The following is an 18,320-nucleotide window of genomic DNA, read 5'->3' as shown; positions in this document are numbered from 1 at the left end:
TCACTATAACACTATTATGTCTCTTACTCTCTTATTTGTTTGTTTGCTTATCTTTTTGCAGGTGGATGTCACTTACCCTCATTTGCTCACTAGTTTAAAACCTCAAATTAATTCAAGCGTGCTGCCTGCTTGAGCCTTATGTCGTTTTCAGCATTTTAATTAAACTCTTTACTTAGTTTATACACTTGTTCAATTGTAACCACCTTGTTTTGGGGATGATGAATTGCTATCATTTGGTAATCTAAAATAATTGGAATTGCTATCATTTGAGCTTTTTTTGCTTCACTTACTCTTTCTACAATAAGGTTTCATATTGAGCTTATTTGAATTCATTCAATTACTAGAAGCTGATGATGATTTTATGACTAGTACTTCTATTTATGTAATGCCTCCATTATCCAACTAAGCTTTTCTGCTAAAAAATTTTAAAAACTATTTTATGACTTATCTCTTTGTCTGCAATTAACCTAAGATATACAGTAGAGGGATTGGACAGACACTACAGGAAATGTCAGGCTTACTTCTCATGTCAAATTATTGCAACTATTATATTTCATAAGGCGTATCTAGAAGATTAGGCTTTACTTAAGAGAGACAATTCTACTTCTTTGAATGGAGCAATCAAAGATCTTGAAAAAAACACTAGTAGAAAAAGTGAAATAGGCACCGCACTTTTCGCACGGTTCTTGAAAACCGGTGCGAAAAAAAATTTTAAGAGAGAAAAAAAAGGGAGAAAGGGATTTCGCACCGATTCTAACCAAACCGGTGCGAAAAATGAGTTAATCGCACCGATTCAGTTCGAACCGGTGAGAAATCTATTGTAAAAAAAAAAAAAAAAAAAAAAAAAAAAAAAAAAAAAAAACAGACCCCGAATATACTCTTTCTTTCTCTTACTTTCATTTCCTCGATCTTTCCTCCTCTCATCTGATCTGCCTCTCTCTTTCCTCCATTGAAGCGTACTTGAATTTCTCCATTGAAGGGGCTTCTAAGCTTTCTCTCAGCACTTTCCTCAAACTTCTTCTCTCTCCTTCGATCTCCTTCTCCATAACCGCCACTTTCCCTTTCCTTTCTTCTCTCTTTCGATCTCCTTCTCCTTCTCTCTTTCTTCAATATTGGAGGTTAGGGTTTCTGGGTGCGTCTATTTTGAATCAATTCGATGTGCGTGCATCTTCAACAACAACAAATTCGAATCAATTTCGAACCAAAAATCAGAAATTCGAGGTTAGGGTTTCTGGGTTATTTAGCTTTGAGTTATATTGTAGCAGTTCTGAACTTTCTCCTCCATTGAAACAACTTCTGAGGTAATGTTTTTTAATCAATGAATATCAATTTCGCTAATTATTTGTGTTAGTATAGTTAATCTAGGGTTTTACCATAGCTAAAATTGTGCTATTGGCTTGTTTATTTAGGGTTTTCAGATGTAATCGCCTTCAATTGATTACTCGAATGTTATTACTCGATTACTCATTACTGCTCTATTTTCTTCTGCCCGAATTGCTTACAATTGATACGAATTGTTGGATTATCTCTTCTGCTCGATTATCTGTTGAGTAATCACCTAAATCGAAAGTTTTAGGTATCAATTTTATTATTATATGTTGAGTTTTTGTTAAAACTGGAGAAATTATGTGTTAATTTGTTGATTTCTTGCGATTTGTATGTCACTTTCAGTTTTGCATGTTACATATTGCGAAATTCTTTGCATATTAAATTCTTAGTTGTATTCTTTGATTGAAGTAGTATTAGTATTATGAATTGATTTATTGAACAGATAAAGTTATAATTTTTCAAAATAGTTATGTATTTTGGATTGGCTTAAAAGAGATAGTACATTGACATTTATATAGGTATCCTCCATAAACCTTTATCATGTTTCAATGATGTACTCCTAGCTAGTTATTGTTATTGAAGGCATCCATTTTGCTTTTAAACCACCTTAACTGTAATTCAGGAGTTTAGATTATCAGATCTACCTCCAGTACTTTTGTTGAATCCTCGACACTTCAACACGAATATGAACACTTCTTGAGTACTTGACACTTCAATTTGGACAGAATATGTGGAAAGAGCTTTGGTTAAGTATCTAAGCCTGACACTTAGTAAGTACTCACATCCAATATAACAAAGCAATTGCCACAAAAAAGAAAGAAACAACGAATGCGTTTTAGAGTTTTTCATCAATAATAATACCTGCTTGTACATCGAGGGTTGAGACTGATACGATAGGGTGGTTATCATCTCTCCTTCTTCTCTTCCCATCACCAAGTTCTTCTTGAATATCTTCCTCTCAATAAATTCTCTACCAGATAGGTCAGTAATACACTTTCCGCCAGGATATGATATTTCTTTCTTACACAACTTTCTTCCATAAAAAACAGAAACCTTAAACTGAGAATTGCCTATGTACTTGAAAGTCAGGATGTCCTTTTCTTGTAAGGAATAAGCATTGATAAATTCTCTCCAGCCATCTCCTAGAAGAAGCATGCTAGTATCATGATTTGTCGTGAGTTTGCATTGTGCTTTAGTTTTTATTGATTACAATTTTAATATACTCCATGTCTTGAATTTTTTTTATCTTTGGATAGCAATCATCTCTTGGATTGGGTGTCAAATTGTAGTCAGAGTACTATCCAGCTACTTGCTGAGCTTTCAATGATGAACTTATTTGTAATTTACAAACTAGATTTGCAAAAATTGCCATTTTGATGTGGTGCTTCTACAGTGTTCTGTGTCCATCTCTCTCTCTCCCCTAGTCTAGAGCATTTGTGGGTGTTAGATCCAGTTATTGACTTATAAATGGTTTTCCTTCTCGACTGCAAATTATGTCATGGAAGAGGTTAAGAAAGTTGGCTTTACTGAACCCACTGCTATTCAAGCTCAAGGATGGCCTATGGCCCTAAAGGGTCGTGATCTTATTGGTCTTGCTGAAACAGGATCAGGGAAAACACTTGCCTACTTGCTACCTGCTATTGTACATGTCAATGCTCAGCCAATTTTATGTAAGCATGCTTCTCTTTGAGTCTTGTACTAAAATTTCTAAGTGATCTGCTAAACCTGTCCATCTTTGCCTCTTAATTGCCTTAACTTAAGTTCATGTCATTCTCCTTTACCCTATTTTTTTTCATAATATTGTTGGTTGATTTGGTTTTATAATCTGAATATTATTATTGTTGATGATTTCAGAATTTTGTTAATAAAGATTTTAAATCTTGTCTACCTATCACTGGTCAAAGTTTTGATGAGTATGATGGGTTTGTATGATACTGCCTACTGGCTGTCATGGCTAGCTTGGGAGGGACTTCTTGTTGTTGTTTCATCAGTTTTCATCGTACTATTTGGGACGATGTTTCAGTTTGATTTTTTCTTGCACAACAATTTTGCGATCTTATTCCTTGTGTTCTTTCTTTTCCAATTGAACATGGTAAGCTCCCTGTTTCTTTTGTTGATTGACCAGTTTTGAATTCACAATTAATACTGGATTATATATTATTTATTGTTCATAAACTCTACTGCATCATTATATTTCGTAATTTGTGATACTACTTTTTTTATTTTCATCCACTAACCTCTTATCTGCTCTTTGCTATACATATGTCAGACTGTCTTTGCATTTGCGCTATCAGCCTTCATTAGCCGGTCATCTTCAGCTACAAACATAGGATTTTACAACTTTATTATTGGCTTAATCACCCAGGCTAGTTTCTCTAATTTCCTATCAGAGTTTTTGGTTTAAAGTCAGGGAAACCAATAGACTGTTTACTGATGTTATTTCATATTGTGCAGATTGTGACAGCATTTGGATTCCCATATAGTAAAATGTTCTCTCAAACATACAGAGTCTTATGGTCCTTCTACCCTCCAAATTTGCTAGCCGAGGGTATTCAGATGCTCACAGATGCAACTAGTACACCTCAAGACCCTAGAATGAGCTGGAAGGTGTTAGGGTTTACAATGCAATTCTACACAACAAGAATTACTTAACAATGGTGGACAAACCCTAGAATGTGTATAAATTTCAATGAAACATACAACACCAAATACTTCAAGTAGTATTACAAACCAAGCACTAAATTAACAATGTACTCCAGAAATTACAACAAAATAACACTAATGTGAAAGGTTCTTAAACTTGCCTCACTCCAAGCCGAACACCACCAAGAACATGAGAAATTCTATGACCACGTGAGTCTTCTATACCGGATACTTGTCTAAGGCGTGTATACACTTTCCTAAAGTGATAATTTCCCCTACCACGGTGCTTGGGTTTAAACTGGAAACTCACTTTGAGATACAATAGACAACACCACACACTTAGCACAAAGATGTGTGATAAGATGGTTAAATTCTCAAACAATAAACTTAGATGATAGAGAATTAATGAAGAGTTTGCAAAGTTCTTCAATAATGGTGTAGAGAAGGAAAATATTCAGAGAGGAAGAAGTTTTCTGGATATCGAAAACAAAGGCCCCAAATACAATATAAAGGGAATAACCGCAAAAACTGAAGACGAGCGAGGAGGCGCGGGCACGCCACCCCTTGCGCGCGGGCGCGCCATTTGCTCGTGCGGGCGCTCCTCCTCGTTCTTCCAAAATTCCAATTTTTCCAGTAAGGGACTGGAGCGCGGGCGCGCTTAACGATGGCGCGGGTGCGCCTAACGATGGCGCGGGCGCGCCTAACGATGGCGCGGGCGCGCCATCTGAAAGAGCAAGCGCTCCACCTTGAACTATCAGAATTTTCCAGTAGGATACGCGATTTAGGTGCGTCTATTGCGCGGCCGCGCCTCCAAAGCGCGAGCGCTTCTTCATGGTCGCGAACGCAACCATCAACACTCTAAATATCTAATAGAAGGGAAGGACAAAATGTTCGCTTAATGATGATGAATGTATTTTAACAATGGTAAGTTGTATCCTACATATTTATTAAGTCCATTAAATTTTTCTCCTTTTCATATCCCTTCAATGTGATTCTTATGCTTTTGGCTTCTGTCATTTTCAAATATTCGCTTAGTCTCTATTGACATTTTAGTGCTAAGACTGCTAACCATTAAGTACGTACTGCCATCTCGTGACAAAATGATATCTTCATATGGCTGTCGGGGACGTTTGTTATATGTGGTTTGTTTTGGCTCTTTACTTCGACAATATTATTCCGAACCCCTATGGAGTAAGGAAATCAGTGTTCTATTTCTTGTATCCTGGATATTGGACAGGCAAAGGTGGAAGCAAGGCACAAGGTAGCAAGTCATGTCCTTTCCTTTTACTTTTTTCTCCAGTTCTCTTAATTTAATATATCATACTAGTTTCCTAAAAAAAATATATATCACACTAGTAGCTTTTTAATTTCAATAAACTAACTGCACTTAACATGGATGCATCAGAGGGTGGCATCTGTACCTGCTTTAGTTCTTCCTCACAGCTTGAGCATGTAACTCCTTATGATGAGGATGTTCTTCAAGAGGAGAACAATGTTAAACAGCAAGCAAACGAAGGTGTTGTTGATCAAATGTTGCAGTCCAAATACGTGCGGCCTTGCAAAGGTTTATCCCGGATCAACAAGTCTTGGATGCTGTAAATGCAAAAGAACTCCTCCTTACCATGCTCTCAGGGTAAACAATCTTGCAGTTGCTTTGTTAGACAAAATTAATGCAGTATGCTACATCAGAATGGACAAAAGACAAAACAAAACTATGCTATATTTTTTTAGTTTTTTAAAGTGTAATATTACAAGTTATTGAAGAAAATATATGTGTTTTATGTATATTATGATTATATATAAATATTTGGTACAATTTAAGTGAAAATAAATGCAAAAAAAATTTTTTTTTTTTGGGCATTTTTGGCACCGGTTTTGGAAAAGAACCAGTGCTAAAAGATTTTCTTTAAAAAAAATTTGGGGACTTTTGGCACCGGTTCTAAGTCAAAACCGGTGCAAAAAGTGTGGTTTTTCGCACCAGTTCTCAACCAAAACCGGTGCGAAAAGTCTGGGGTTTTAGCACCCCCCAAATCAGGACCGGTTCAAAACCGGTGCTAAATGGAGGTTTTTAACCGATGCGGATTACGTGTTTTCACCTAGTGAAAGACTCTTTGCTTCAGTAATATCATGAATTTGGGTGAATAAATAAAATTTGTAATTCTGCAGGTTGATATTGATTCTTCGAAGTCTTCAATCAGCTCTGCTGTTGATGTGATGCAGGTAATGGGTTCCTCCGTCTGTTCTGTTTTACCAAAGGTAAGACAAGGGGCCAGTTCAAGTTTCTTGTCCTATTTTAGTGCGCTCGTTAATTATATTTGTAATTGCATATTCTGGATGCTAATCATTTACTCCATCTAGTTTCTATTGCAAATGCATGAAAGTTTGGGATGTAATCTTGCATAAATTATTTAATCTTGTTATGGCTTAGGAAAACTTTCTTTCATGGTATTTATTTCTGGTTTAACTGTCTTTCTTTGTTAATTCTTTGTTGTTTATGTGCTTCAGCTTACACATGCTTGCGCTTTAGGCTGTCATCGTAGAAATTTAATTTCCTTGATGAAAAGTCTATATTTTTGGTTCACTGAGCTCCACCTACTTCCCATGATCAACTCTCACATGAATACTATTTCTTCTTACATATACTGTTATTTGATGTCTCTGTGCTGTAACTAATAATGCTTAAATCTCATAGAAAGCTGAATCAAGGTGTCTGCTACCTCGAATCAGGAAAGTGCCAAGGATAAGGGCCCGAATTATAGTTGGAGTAGCCAGCGGAAGACCTCTTCATATGTGAATCAACTCCAGCCCAGCTAGCTTTATGATGAAGCTGCACAATTTGTTCTCCGTTGTCTGTGCATCAGCTATTAACTCTACTGCGTTTGTGTATATAATGAACTTCATCAATATCTTGTGTTGGGTTTTTGAGTTAGTAAACTATACAAACTATGAGATTGTGCTCAAACCTTTCACTCTCGTCTTCTATTGAAGTGTCCAATGCTATGTGCTTATTCAAGACAATGAAAAAAATACTCAGATTTTTTCCTGATATAGGAGACTGCATAATTAATGCCCTCCATCAATTGTTGTTGAAAAAGGAATATAGAGCCCATACTCACTGCACATTTATTATGATTTAATAAGATATCCATAATCTATCTATATTATCTATATATGTTAGAAAAGAAGAGCATATGGTGTGTTCTTCTTATCTGTAACTGAACCTGAGATCTTATTACTCATTGTTTCTAGTTTGACTTTGATCTCATTTCTATATATATTTTGTATGTGTGTAGTATTAACCAGGGAGTTATTGCATATACATTTATTTTCTAGTAGATCCATGATATTATACATCGTCAAACATGTTTAATTTAAACTTGTTGATGTGATTCACATTGTAGTTGTTGCTCAAATCTCAGATATTGTTGTACTCTCAAACAACTGCAGGACCTATGAGAACAATTGGTCCAATTGTTGTTTGAAACTTTCAATGTCTCAGGGTTTTATGCTGCAGAACAAGGAGTTTTATCACTATATGTTGTAGGGCGTATATCTGGCTGCTCAGTTGATATTGGTCATGGAAAGATAGGTTTGTGAATATAGAATTGACAAACTGATATTTTAAAAGTTATTCCCCCTTTTTTTAGTTGACCGTTTAATTGTGGAAAATCTGCATTTCCTTGTGGATGCTTAGTATTACTTGCGGTCTTCTTTTATTATTGGAATGCTTCATTGTAGCTGAACTATAATTAAGTAGTTGAATCTACAACAAATAAATGTTTCTTCTTAATTGATTTTGATGCGTATGTGGAGTGTTTATACTAAATTAAAGAGATGCATATATGTACATGTACACTAAGGTTAAGATATGAGACTTAATTGGTATATATATGTACAACAAATATATACTATAATTAACACCTAAATTTGGGGATGATGCTTCTTTCTTTTGCTGGATCGACTTGGTCTCCCTGCATCCAAGACAAAATACTTTGATCAATATTAACATAGAGTAGTTTTAGCCTTACGAAGTTTCGACATAACGAGTAGCTTAGAATATATATAGCATATATCTTTATTCAGTATTTGATCTACAATAATGAAGATGTGTACAATAACAAGTCGAGTTGATTTCAGTCAAGTCAATAACAAGTCGGGTTGAATTTGGGTCGGGTCAATAACAAGTCGGGTTGATTTTGGGTCGGGTTAGTGACAGATCGGGTTGAATTTTGGGTCAGGTTAGTAATAGGTCGGGTTAAATTCGGGTCGAGTTAGGAATAGGTCGGGTTAGTAACAGGTCAGGTTAAATTTGGGTTTTGACGGGTTAAAACGGGTTTGATTCAATTTCGGTTCAAGTCAATATTATACGGGTTATATTCGGGTCGGGTCATCTCCAGGTCGGTTCATGTTTGGGTTCGGGTCTCAAATACTCGGATTAAATAGGGTCTAGGGTTGGTTTCAGGTCGGGTCATATCGGGTTCGGGTCATCATTTTTCCGGGTTTAGACGAATCGGTTAAAAATCGGGTTCGGATCGGTATTTCGAATCAGGTCAGCTTTTGACAGCTTTAGATGGTTGTGGTGGCTGAAGTAGTATACCATCAAATAAATACAACTAAGTCAATTATATAAAGTGTTTAATACTCCGTAGTGTTATGATCATGTAAGTGTATTCATAATTTCATATCCAAGTTGAACTTTCCTTTTTTAGAAAAATAAAATTAACAATTGAGACCATTGTTTCTATGTAATTTGAAATAAAACTTTATTATTATGTCAAAGTTGTAAGAATGTGGAAATTTCTTTCTATATTCGTTCTAATCATTCATTTGTCGTAATTTTAATTTTTAAAATAATATACTCGTATTTAGGATTTAGGAATTTAAGATGTGTGTTAATCTGTCAAGGTCAATTATGACCATGTAAGGGGTTTTCAATCATCTATTGCAACTCATAACATTATAACATTGCTGGTTTTCTATTTACTGTAGCCTTTTTTACCAACTACAAGGTGGTCTTATGATGATAAAAATAATATTTTTTTTTCGATGAGCTGAGCAGGAATAATATCCAAGATAATACTCCGTAATATCCTAAACAACCTACTATCTCCATATTTTTGCAACAAAAAAAAACTTTTATATCTCACAAATAATTCTCATTCGTTACAAATAATAAGAAATGGAGATAAGAATAAACAAAGTATTTCTTCAAAAAAAGAATTACCCTAATGTTGACTAGCTGAGCAGGATTGGACTGGGCAACCGATGGGTCAAGAGACGGGGATTACAATATTACATTGGGCCAGTTAAAACCCTTGGATTTTTTTAGTCATATGGGCCAGGCTGCAATAATTATTTGAAAAATGGGCTCGGAAATGGGCTTTAATCATTAAAGGATCTTGTCTTCTTTTGTCCAATTATTCCACTAGTAATTCACCAAATTTCTGTCATGAACTCATGATGTTTCTCATATTATAAACTAGTATTTAATCTGGGCGATGTTCAGGTCGATATGTTAAATATTATTGTAATATAGTTTTCATATATTATAATTTATGTAGATGAATTTTACTTTTAGGTTTTTTTTTTTATTTTTTTTTATTTTTTTTATGTACATAATAATCGTAAATATTTTTATTTTAGATTTAGTCAAAGAAAATATCTAGTACGGAGTACTACTTTAACAGTAGAAAAAGTATAAGTACAAAGAAAAACACTATCGTAGTCTACATTAACTATATTTAAGAATAATAGATGAGCAAAATGCAAAGATGGTATGACTTTCTATTTATTTTTTAATAGATCCGAGTCATAATATTGACATAAACATTTTTTAAATTGACATGTATTGTTTATATTCTTACAAATAATGGCATGATAATAAGCATCTATATTTATTTTGAATCAATTGCTTTAGATTTTTTATACCCATTAATATCTTATTGGTGGCCGAATTTTTTTTAACTAATTACAAACTATTGTCGATGTTAGTTTGTTTTTTTTTTTTTTTTTTTTTTCTTCTGCTAAAACATTAGCAACTAGTATTCAAAACTTGGGATCAATTCCGTCTTCCTATTATTATGGTATTCGACTTCTTAAATTAAATAATAATAATAAAAAAAAAAAAAACCGATACTCGCACAATTATAAAGAGTTTTGGGATCGTAAAAAGTGAGCAAGAAATCCCCTTCGGAACTTTTCTAAGAAAAAACAAGCACAATTCACCGCAAAAGAAGTTGCCATCACTACTTGCCTCTAATTTCCACCACAGAATGTGATTTTCCAATCCATCCATCATTAGGGAGCTCTTAAGCTAATAAATTTGTAGAAAATCTTTCACACTTATAATGTTGATCGATTGTTCAAATATCATGATATTAGAGCCAATCAAACATATTAGTAATTTAGAAAGGAAAGGAGCAAGACGGACGAAAATTTGTGAGAATTCAATACCATAAATCTTACACGGTTACAATAAAAAAAGGTATTTCAAAAAAATAACAATAATTAACTTAAATGCAAATTAGAAATGTTTATCATACTCCAAAAATTGTTGTAGGTAAAATTATACATAGTTAGCAATCCATAATCTTTAGTTAATTTGACATCAATGTTTATTTAAAATGGTGGGTGTATACATGCTTTTTGAAATTTAAAGCACACATCGAAATATAGATTTAATAATGGTATAATATAACCCACAATTTTTTTGTGGCATTAATTGTAATATAAGAAAGAATTAATTTTTTTCTAATCCATATTAGATTTCACGTTGAATTACCTTTTCCACTTAATAGTATTAGTTACAATACTTTTTCATCAAACGTAAAGCTAATTAATAAAAGCTCCTCAACCTTATGTCCTTAATTTCTTTTAGTTACGTAATCAATATTGGACTACTATAAATCAAATTAAGCTAAAGTAGGGGCTCTATAAGTACCTAAAACCCTAGGTAACTAAAGACCTTTGCTTTTTATTTTTACATTCATAATGAAAGGTTTTCAAATCAAAGTAAATAGACCAAAGAAATGATGCCCTTTTCAGGTAATGTCACTTCCTTTCTTCAAATCAAATGAGTGTGTATGTGTTTTATTATCTTCCTTTCTTGGTGAACTATCTTGTCATTTTACTATTTTTCTACATTGAAAATAAATAAGAGGTCTTTTTTCAAAAAAAAAAAATAATGTACATCCTCATGTCCTACATTGGCTTTCCTTCCACTTGAATAATAGCTGGTCCATTTTTAGCAAAATTTTCTATTTATGTTTTACTAGCTAGTGCTAAAAATGACGAATTTTTTTTTAAAAACTAGAAAGTTAAAAAAAATATATTGGCCCATGCAGGGGTCGAACCTGCGACCTTGGCGTTATTAGCACCACGCTCTAACCAACTGAGCTAATGGGCCTGTTTATTTATAAATTTAAACTTCATTATATAATATTGTTTGATGGTTTGATTTCCTGTTCCGTCACACATAGCCTGACAGGTGTATGTGTACTCAGGTAACTCAGCTTTATCCAATCCTAACGTACCAAACTCAAGACAAAACCATCTGAAGATAGATTTATTTATAAAAAAGTGAATTCTTATCAATTTCTAGTATAATGATGTATTTGGCTTACTAAATCACTAAATTATACATTAGTGTTTTTTTTTTTTTTTTTTTCATAAAAAAATAATTATTTCATTGTATGGCTCAACCGTTCAAGTAGTTATGAGATCTTGGTTTTTACTGAATTCAATATATTACTTTTATTCATTATAGCTTATTTATACTCATGTTGTGTCGCATTTGTTCTAAGGAGATATCGGTTTTATTTCCGCCGAGCTTTTTGGTACATTTCGAAATATCCTCATTAAAGATCCCTTCGTCTTTTGTGATGGTTCAAATTTAATTTTTACATGATTCACATACTTTTATCATGTTTTTTTTTACTACTCCGTAATATATTAGAATTTGTCTCAGTGAAACTTTTCAAAATATCAACTTTCTATAACTATATCATGCATTGGCCAAAAAAAAAAAAACAAAAAAAAAAACAACCATTGTTCTTCCAATAGAAACTCCAAGGAAGACAGAATGATTTGTATCAAATAATAGTAGTAATGGGAGGCCCACAAAATGGTTTTTGGCTCTCAAAATATAAGAAGACAGTATATGCATCAAGAGAGCCCCCCTAATGTATCAACCACATATTGACATATAAATAGCCCACTACTATATCAAGGATAAGCCTATTCCTATAACACAACACAACACAACACACACACGAATTGTATGTGATGTTGTGTACTTTTAGTTGATTACTTTATCTCTTTCTTTTGAATGAAGAACCAAAACCAACCATGAAGAAGGGCTACACCGAGCCCAGGTCAAGCTCATCTTGCGCGGCCTGCAAACTACTCAAGCGACGTTGCAGCCCTAGCTGCATATTCGCCCCACACTTTCGAGCCGACGAGCCTAAGAAGTTTGCCAAAGTCCATAAAGTGTTTGGAGCCAGCAATGTAAGTAAGATCCTTAATGAAGTCCCTGAGGAGCACCGTGAGGATACTGTCAATTCTTTATCATACGAGGCCGAGGCTCGCCTTCGTGATCCGGTCTATGGGTGTATTGGTGCTATTGCGCTCTTGCAAAGACGGATGATCCAGCTCCAGCATGATCTTGCCCTTGCCCGTGCTCGATTAGCTCAGTACAAGGCTAGCAGCCTACATAGTAATGTTACCGCTAGTAGTAATACTGATGACAATGGTTTGTTTGGTTTGGGTGATCATAATGTTAGTATAATTCATATGAATTTATGTAGCGAAGGTTTAATAAGTTTAGATCAGTTTAGCCAAAGTGACAATGGAGCTTATAATTCTAATGACTTTGGTCAAGTTCCTGATCTTCTTCCTTTGTGATCGATCGATCATGTAATTAAATGTAAATCTATTTATCAATCTTTCAAAGCTCTATCTTAGATTTAACTTAAATATGGCCTATTCAAGGGAGGGTCATGAAAATTTATTTATGTCTGAGGTGAGCTCTTACCTTTACTTTATTACTTGTATGTTCCAACACTTCCATGGTTATTTCAGACCTTATAATATAATCGCACACAAAAATATATTTTATTTCGTGCTTCGTTCTATATTAATTAATCTCGAGAACTTAAACTTTTATCTAAAATAATCCGCTTAGCTAATTGTCTTCTTTTTTCCCCTATATACCACTCTATTTGTGGAGGCCATACAAAAATGTCCTTTTATATCCTGAAACTGCGTAAATAAGCTCTTAAGACTAAACGGAGATATATATGTGTAGTTGCGTAACTCTAATTAAGGTTGTAGATCACCATCACCTGGAGAATGTGACACTAGAGAAGGCTCAGCAAAAAAATATCCTAAGAAACTTGTAAAAGGAGAGAGACTCAGAGAAGTGGAGCAATAAAGGGTGAGTAGTGGACAAGGCATAAAATTATGATGTATTTCTGAAAACGCAGCTTAACCATTGCATTTGGTACACCATAAATTGTACTGGTTGCGCATTTCTAATTTGATGCGACATTTGTGTGTTTAGCACACTCTTTACCGCAAAAAAAAAAAAAAGTTAAACAAAATTTCTTCTTTTTTCTTGAGACAATAAAAATCCTAGCACAAATCATGAGTTTGATCAAAGGAATACTAGTTGTAGTAGCAATGTTTACTGTTACACTTATTGATCTGCTTTTAGCATGTGCAAATGCAAATCCAAAGAAAGATGACTGACTGACTAGAAAAATCAGTTCGGTTGACAATTGACGTTATCCTGTTGCTTTGATCTTGAAAGGCAGAAGTCACAAGCAAAGAGAGAAGGGGAAAGCGCGGGGGTGGGGGGGAGGTTAATACTCGCGAAGACACGTCCTCACGTAAATAGATCAATACTATGAACTAATTTGACAACTGAAATCAGATGAAGGGAGTATATTATATGCCGATATCATACTTGTTTGTGAAAAATCGAATTGATCCATCTAAGGATGTTTTGAAATAGTAGGTAGTAAAAGGACCTTATTGTCAATTGATTTTAGACTGAAAACCTAGTTGAATTTAAGCGATTGCTTTAATACATAAACGAATTTTACAAAATAAGAAAAATGATGAAATGATTTGACATTAAATTGATTGTATATAAGATGTTAACGACTTGTGGAGCCATAGTCACAACTTTATCAAAGAGTTTATTTTGGTATCCAAGGACTATTCTAAGGGTAGTAGACTACTGAATTGCTAAACATCGCCCGCGAATCTCCACATAAAGCCCACAAAATTAGAGTGAATTGTCACTTTTGCCCTCAAAGTAAAAAACACAATTTCTTCTCTCAATTCTCTACTTCCACTTTCTCTCTCTAAAAAACTTTCCGAGCGATGTCGAGGCGGCCCGGCAAGGAAGTGGCGGCACAGGCGGCGGGTGGACAGCGGTTTTCCGGCGAGAAGGTATTTTTTATTAATTTTGTGTTTAAAAATTAAAAAAAAAAGGTCGGAGGCGGTGGCGGCGCCTAGGCCAGACGCCACCACCACGGCGGCGGCGCCTAGGCCAGACGCCACCACCACGGCGGCGGCGCCTAGGCCAGACGCCGTGACGGTGGCGGTGGCGTCTGGCCCAGGCGCCAGAACCACGGCACCGGCGTCTGGCCTAGGCGCCGCCGCCGTGGTAGTGGCGTCTGGGCTAGACGCCGCCGCCACCGTCACGGCGTCTGGCCTAGGCGCCGCCGCCTTTTTATTTTTTTTTTTAATTTTTTTTTGGTTTTAAATTTGAAATTTAATTTTCGAAAATAATTATTTTTTTTTTGATTTTTTTTTAAATTTGTTTTTCTTTTTTTTAATTTTAAATTTTATGTTTCTGATTTTTTTTTTATTTTGTTTTAAATTTTGTTGGTTTTTTTTAAAAAAATTTTATGTTCCTCTTTTTTTTTTTTTTAATTTTTAATTTTATGTTCTTGTTTATTGTTCTTGTTTTTTTTTTTTTGAATTAGTTTTTTTACTTAAAAAAAATTTTATGTTCCCTTTTTTTTTTTATAAATTTTTTTTAAAATTTTGATGTTCTTCTTTTTTTAAGTTTTTATAATTTTATATTTTTCACTTTGTTTTTTCCAATTTGTTTTTTTTGGGTAATTTTTTTTTTTGCTTTGTTTTTTCCAATTTTTTATTTATTTATTTATTAGGTTATTAATTTTTTTATTTTTAGGTTGTTAATATTTTGTAATGTTTTTAATTTATTTTCCATCATATGTATATTGTTTTATTTATTTATTTTAATTACTTTTTTTATGTTTATATTACATGTTTATATTGCATATTACATGTTTTGTTATTTTGTGTTAGGCATCGTATTTTCGTTCTGGGGCTGGGAAGAGTATGGACATTATGAGAAGTACGATGAACTCAATGGAGAGCTCGGGGCCCAGACACGTTAGATCCCGTGGTATTTCGGCCTCGGCTCGTAGAGAACGGGTGCACTATTCTGAGGATGATGAAGATGATGATGGTGATGAGGAGGAGGAGGAGGAGGATGCAGATGAGGATGTGGACGATCAGAGTGGACCATATGATGATTACGGTCCATTCAGTCAGAGGCTTGATGATGTGTATGAGACGCGTAGGGTAGACGTGCGTAAGGGTAGAGATGGTAGATTTGTTAGTAGATCTGGCACATCATCTGCGTCCACTGTGTCTGCGGTTAGCAGAAAACGGTCGAGGGCCGTTAATGATTCTTGGGTGGTGAGGGGCGAGGTGGCTGGGGGACCTATAGACGGGAGTGTGATTCCTAGCTTTCTAGGACACATCGCTACCCGTATTTGAGGAGAGGGACAACATGACGACTGCAACAGGCAGAGCTGTTATTGATGAACTGGAACGGGCCCTTGAGCAGTGGCAGTGGGCGTCACAGAGAGATTATTGATATGTCGGCAGTGCATTTATAAAACATTTTCCTAGTTGTTTGTAAAAGTTAACATTATCTGTTCTTATAATTATTATTTTAAGTTCTTAGAATTTGACATTATATTTTTAGTTTTTATAACTTTTATTTTAAGTTGTAATTAGTGGGCATACGAAAACTAAATACAGGTTCACATTTAAATGGGAAAACTAAATACGAAAATTAGAATCCGAAAATTAAATAAATGGGAAAAACATAGCAATAGCAATATTAGGTCACATAGAAAAGGCAACTAGATTGTTCCACTGCTGCACCCGGTCATGATATAACGCATCCCAGCCCTCTACGCTTGCTGTACGAATGGTGTACCACGTTGGTATAATCGGTGGGACCGGAAAATCGGGTGACAGGTCCAGTCGGATGAAATGTCTGTATGACGGCCCCAGAAATCCAATAGCAACCTCTCTTACCGGTCTGGTGACGGTCTCACGCGAACACCAAGGCAGAACCGTGGTACACGGATAGTAAGCTCGACCATGCAAACCAAGGCCGAAATGCATCACTGCACACTTGTAGATGTTTGCAACGGCGAAGAGATCAAGGGGCGCGTCGAACCAATGATTTTGACCGCAACGTCCTCCTCCCCACCGGATACGCTGCAGAGACCTATCCAAGTCCTGTCCGTACACGTGGCGATAAACAGCTCGGTTTGAGGCGATTTCACTGTACATCAACTGACGCACTAAACCGTAGTTGTCTTCACCCATCTGAAACACATCAGCCACAACCCGAAATCCACAGTTACCATCTGCAACCACATCATTCCACCCGTCCAGGAACGGCATCATGATGTTAGGGATCCTGTCTTTATATGGAAAATGTTCAATGTCCATTCTGCCTGTTGCACACATCAAAAAACACAATTAACAAGTTAGCAGAAAACTAAGCAAACACTCTAAAAAGTAAATTAAACTAAAGTACCGTACCGGTGCCGGGCATATTCACCGACGAAGAAGTTTGACTACCACTTGATGACGATGTACGACCACGGCCACGACCACGACCACGACCACGAATGTACTCAAACGCACTCCTTTCCCGCCGTGGTTGTCGGCCCCGTGGTCGCTCGACCCCCTCAGGTTCCTCATGATCCAAGCACGACGAGTTGAACATGTCATGAAGTACGTGGGTAGCACTACGAATGACTGAAGGGTGGCTGGAGGACACTTGGTCAAACATCGAACGAAACTGCTCCAACTCCTCCTGTTCACGGTTGACTGTCTGTGGAACAGCATGCTCTCCGATAACGAGCGTCCGCCAGAATGGATGAACCTGATCAACATGTAACGACGCCCTATCTTGCGTAATTACGCGGTGAATGGTGCATGCACAAGGTAGTCCATGAGTCACCGATATAGCACATCCGCACCGAATAGCCACTTCATCACCCAACTCCCTCATCCTGGTGTGCTCGCTCAGAATCAACCCCAAGCAGTAGTGTGACACACGACCATGGAGAATCTTAAATATGAAATGGCTATACATCGTGCCATGTCGCCGTCTGGAGTCCTCGAGAGAGTTCTTGATGCCGTTCCTCTGAGTATCAATAGCCTTGTTTATTCTCTCGAACAGTGTATCCAGAGCAGAGGTGGAAGAATCAATCCAGTCCTTCAGAGCTCTATGAGCGCTCTCAACTCTACATGTAGTAGTGTTTCCAAAATGAAGAACTTGGTTTGTCCAATATTTGACAAACTTTTCCCTCTGAGGCACCCACTGCTGCATCACATAGTCTACGATTGCCGGGCACCATTGGTATGCATCCTTGAAGTTATCCAAGGCTCGGTCGTACTCTGCCTCCGTGGTAGCTTGCAGGATCTTCCGCCACTTACCATTTACCAATCTCTCTGCTGAATCTAAGTTCTTGTTGAAAAGGTTGTAGGCTTTGACTTTCACGCATTTGTTGATGTGCCATGTGCACAGTAAATGGCTCGACTCCGGAAACAGCTCCGCTATAGGGGCAAAGAGACCTCCCTCACAATCGCTGACGATGGCCGATGGCTGAACACTTGGGCCGATGTAATTTCTCAACTTCTCCAACACCCAACGGTAACTCGCAACCGTCTCATCCTTCATAACTGCATAACCAATCAAAAAGTTCTGGTTCGTTGGAGTCATCCCAACCATCTCAACCAGTGGAAACTTATACTTGTTTGTCTTGTACGTTGAATCGATCAGAATCACAGATGGCCAAGACGAAATCATATCAGCACAATCAGGATGCACAAGGAACAAATGAGTCACCTCCGATGTGTCTTCATCAGATTCAAACCAGTACAGGTAACCACGTGCTTGTGCCTGGTGTAGAAGCTGCTGTATAGGGTTCCTTCCCTCTGACCGTTCAAACCTCAATTTATGTCTGACGTTGTAGATGTGTCTTCGGTTTGGCTGG

General features: G+C 36.2%; 5 protein-coding genes and 1 non-coding gene across 7 annotated transcripts; 4 read left to right on the top strand and 2 right to left on the bottom strand.

The window, feature by feature from the left end:
- The first annotated feature begins 1,175 nt into the window (after positions 1-1,175).
- LOC110699310 (ABC transporter A family member 2-like) lies at positions 1,176-4,137 on the top strand. Of its 2 annotated transcripts, XM_021876814.1 has the most exons (4): positions 1,176-2,999; positions 3,184-3,421; positions 3,599-3,694; positions 3,784-4,137. In XM_021876814.1, the coding sequence occupies exons 2-4, from the start codon at positions 3,239-3,241 to the stop codon at positions 3,979-3,981; spliced, it is 477 nt and encodes a 158-aa protein (XP_021732506.1). In that variant the 5' UTR covers positions 1,176-2,999; positions 3,184-3,238; the 3' UTR covers positions 3,982-4,137. The 2 variants fall into 2 exon arrangements, with proteins under 2 accessions (XP_021732506.1, XP_021732507.1); XM_021876815.1 differs by lacking the exon at positions 3,184-3,421 and having other exon boundaries at positions 1,178-2,999.
- Positions 4,138-5,070: 933 nt separating this feature from the next.
- LOC110699464 (ABC transporter A family member 2-like) lies at positions 5,071-5,584 on the top strand. Its single transcript, XM_021876965.1, has 2 exons — positions 5,071-5,233; positions 5,378-5,584. The coding sequence occupies exons 1-2, from the start codon at positions 5,086-5,088 to the stop codon at positions 5,569-5,571; spliced, it is 342 nt and encodes a 113-aa protein (XP_021732657.1). The 5' UTR covers positions 5,071-5,085; the 3' UTR covers positions 5,572-5,584.
- Positions 5,585-11,303: 5,719 nt separating this feature from the next.
- Positions 11,304-11,377, bottom strand: TRNAI-AAU. The gene has a single exon. It is a non-coding gene; the product is annotated as a tRNA-Ile (tRNA).
- A 287-nt stretch (positions 11,378-11,664) lies between these two features.
- On the top strand, positions 11,665-12,912 carry LOC110699463 (LOB domain-containing protein 21-like). Its single transcript, XM_021876963.1, has one exon. The coding sequence runs from the start codon at positions 12,319-12,321 to the stop codon at positions 12,871-12,873; it is 555 nt and encodes a 184-aa protein (XP_021732655.1). The 5' UTR covers positions 11,665-12,318; the 3' UTR covers positions 12,874-12,912.
- A 1,387-nt stretch (positions 12,913-14,299) lies between these two features.
- LOC110699309 lies at positions 14,300-15,994 on the top strand. The gene is made up of 2 exons (XM_021876813.1): positions 14,300-14,427; positions 15,316-15,994. The coding sequence occupies exons 1-2, from the start codon at positions 14,359-14,361 to the stop codon at positions 15,790-15,792; spliced, it is 546 nt and encodes a 181-aa protein (XP_021732505.1). The 5' UTR covers positions 14,300-14,358; the 3' UTR covers positions 15,793-15,994.
- Positions 15,995-16,085: 91 nt separating this feature from the next.
- Positions 16,086-18,083, bottom strand: LOC110699308. The gene is made up of 2 exons (XM_021876812.1): positions 16,858-18,083; positions 16,086-16,769 (listed from the first exon to the last, which is right to left on the bottom strand). Exons 1-2 carry the CDS (start codon positions 18,053-18,055, stop codon positions 16,147-16,149), a joined length of 1,821 nt encoding a protein of 606 aa, XP_021732504.1. The 5' UTR covers positions 18,056-18,083; the 3' UTR covers positions 16,086-16,146.
- Positions 18,084-18,320: the final 237 nt, after the last annotated feature.

This window comes from Chenopodium quinoa, unplaced genomic scaffold (assembly GCF_001683475.1).
Source record: "Chenopodium quinoa cultivar QQ74 unplaced genomic scaffold, ASM168347v1, whole genome shotgun sequence".
NCBI lineage: Eukaryota > Viridiplantae > Streptophyta > Magnoliopsida > Caryophyllales > Amaranthaceae > Chenopodium > Chenopodium quinoa.
The sequence above is the reverse complement of the archived record's forward strand: the minus strand, read 5'-3'. Positions and strand labels throughout refer to the sequence as shown.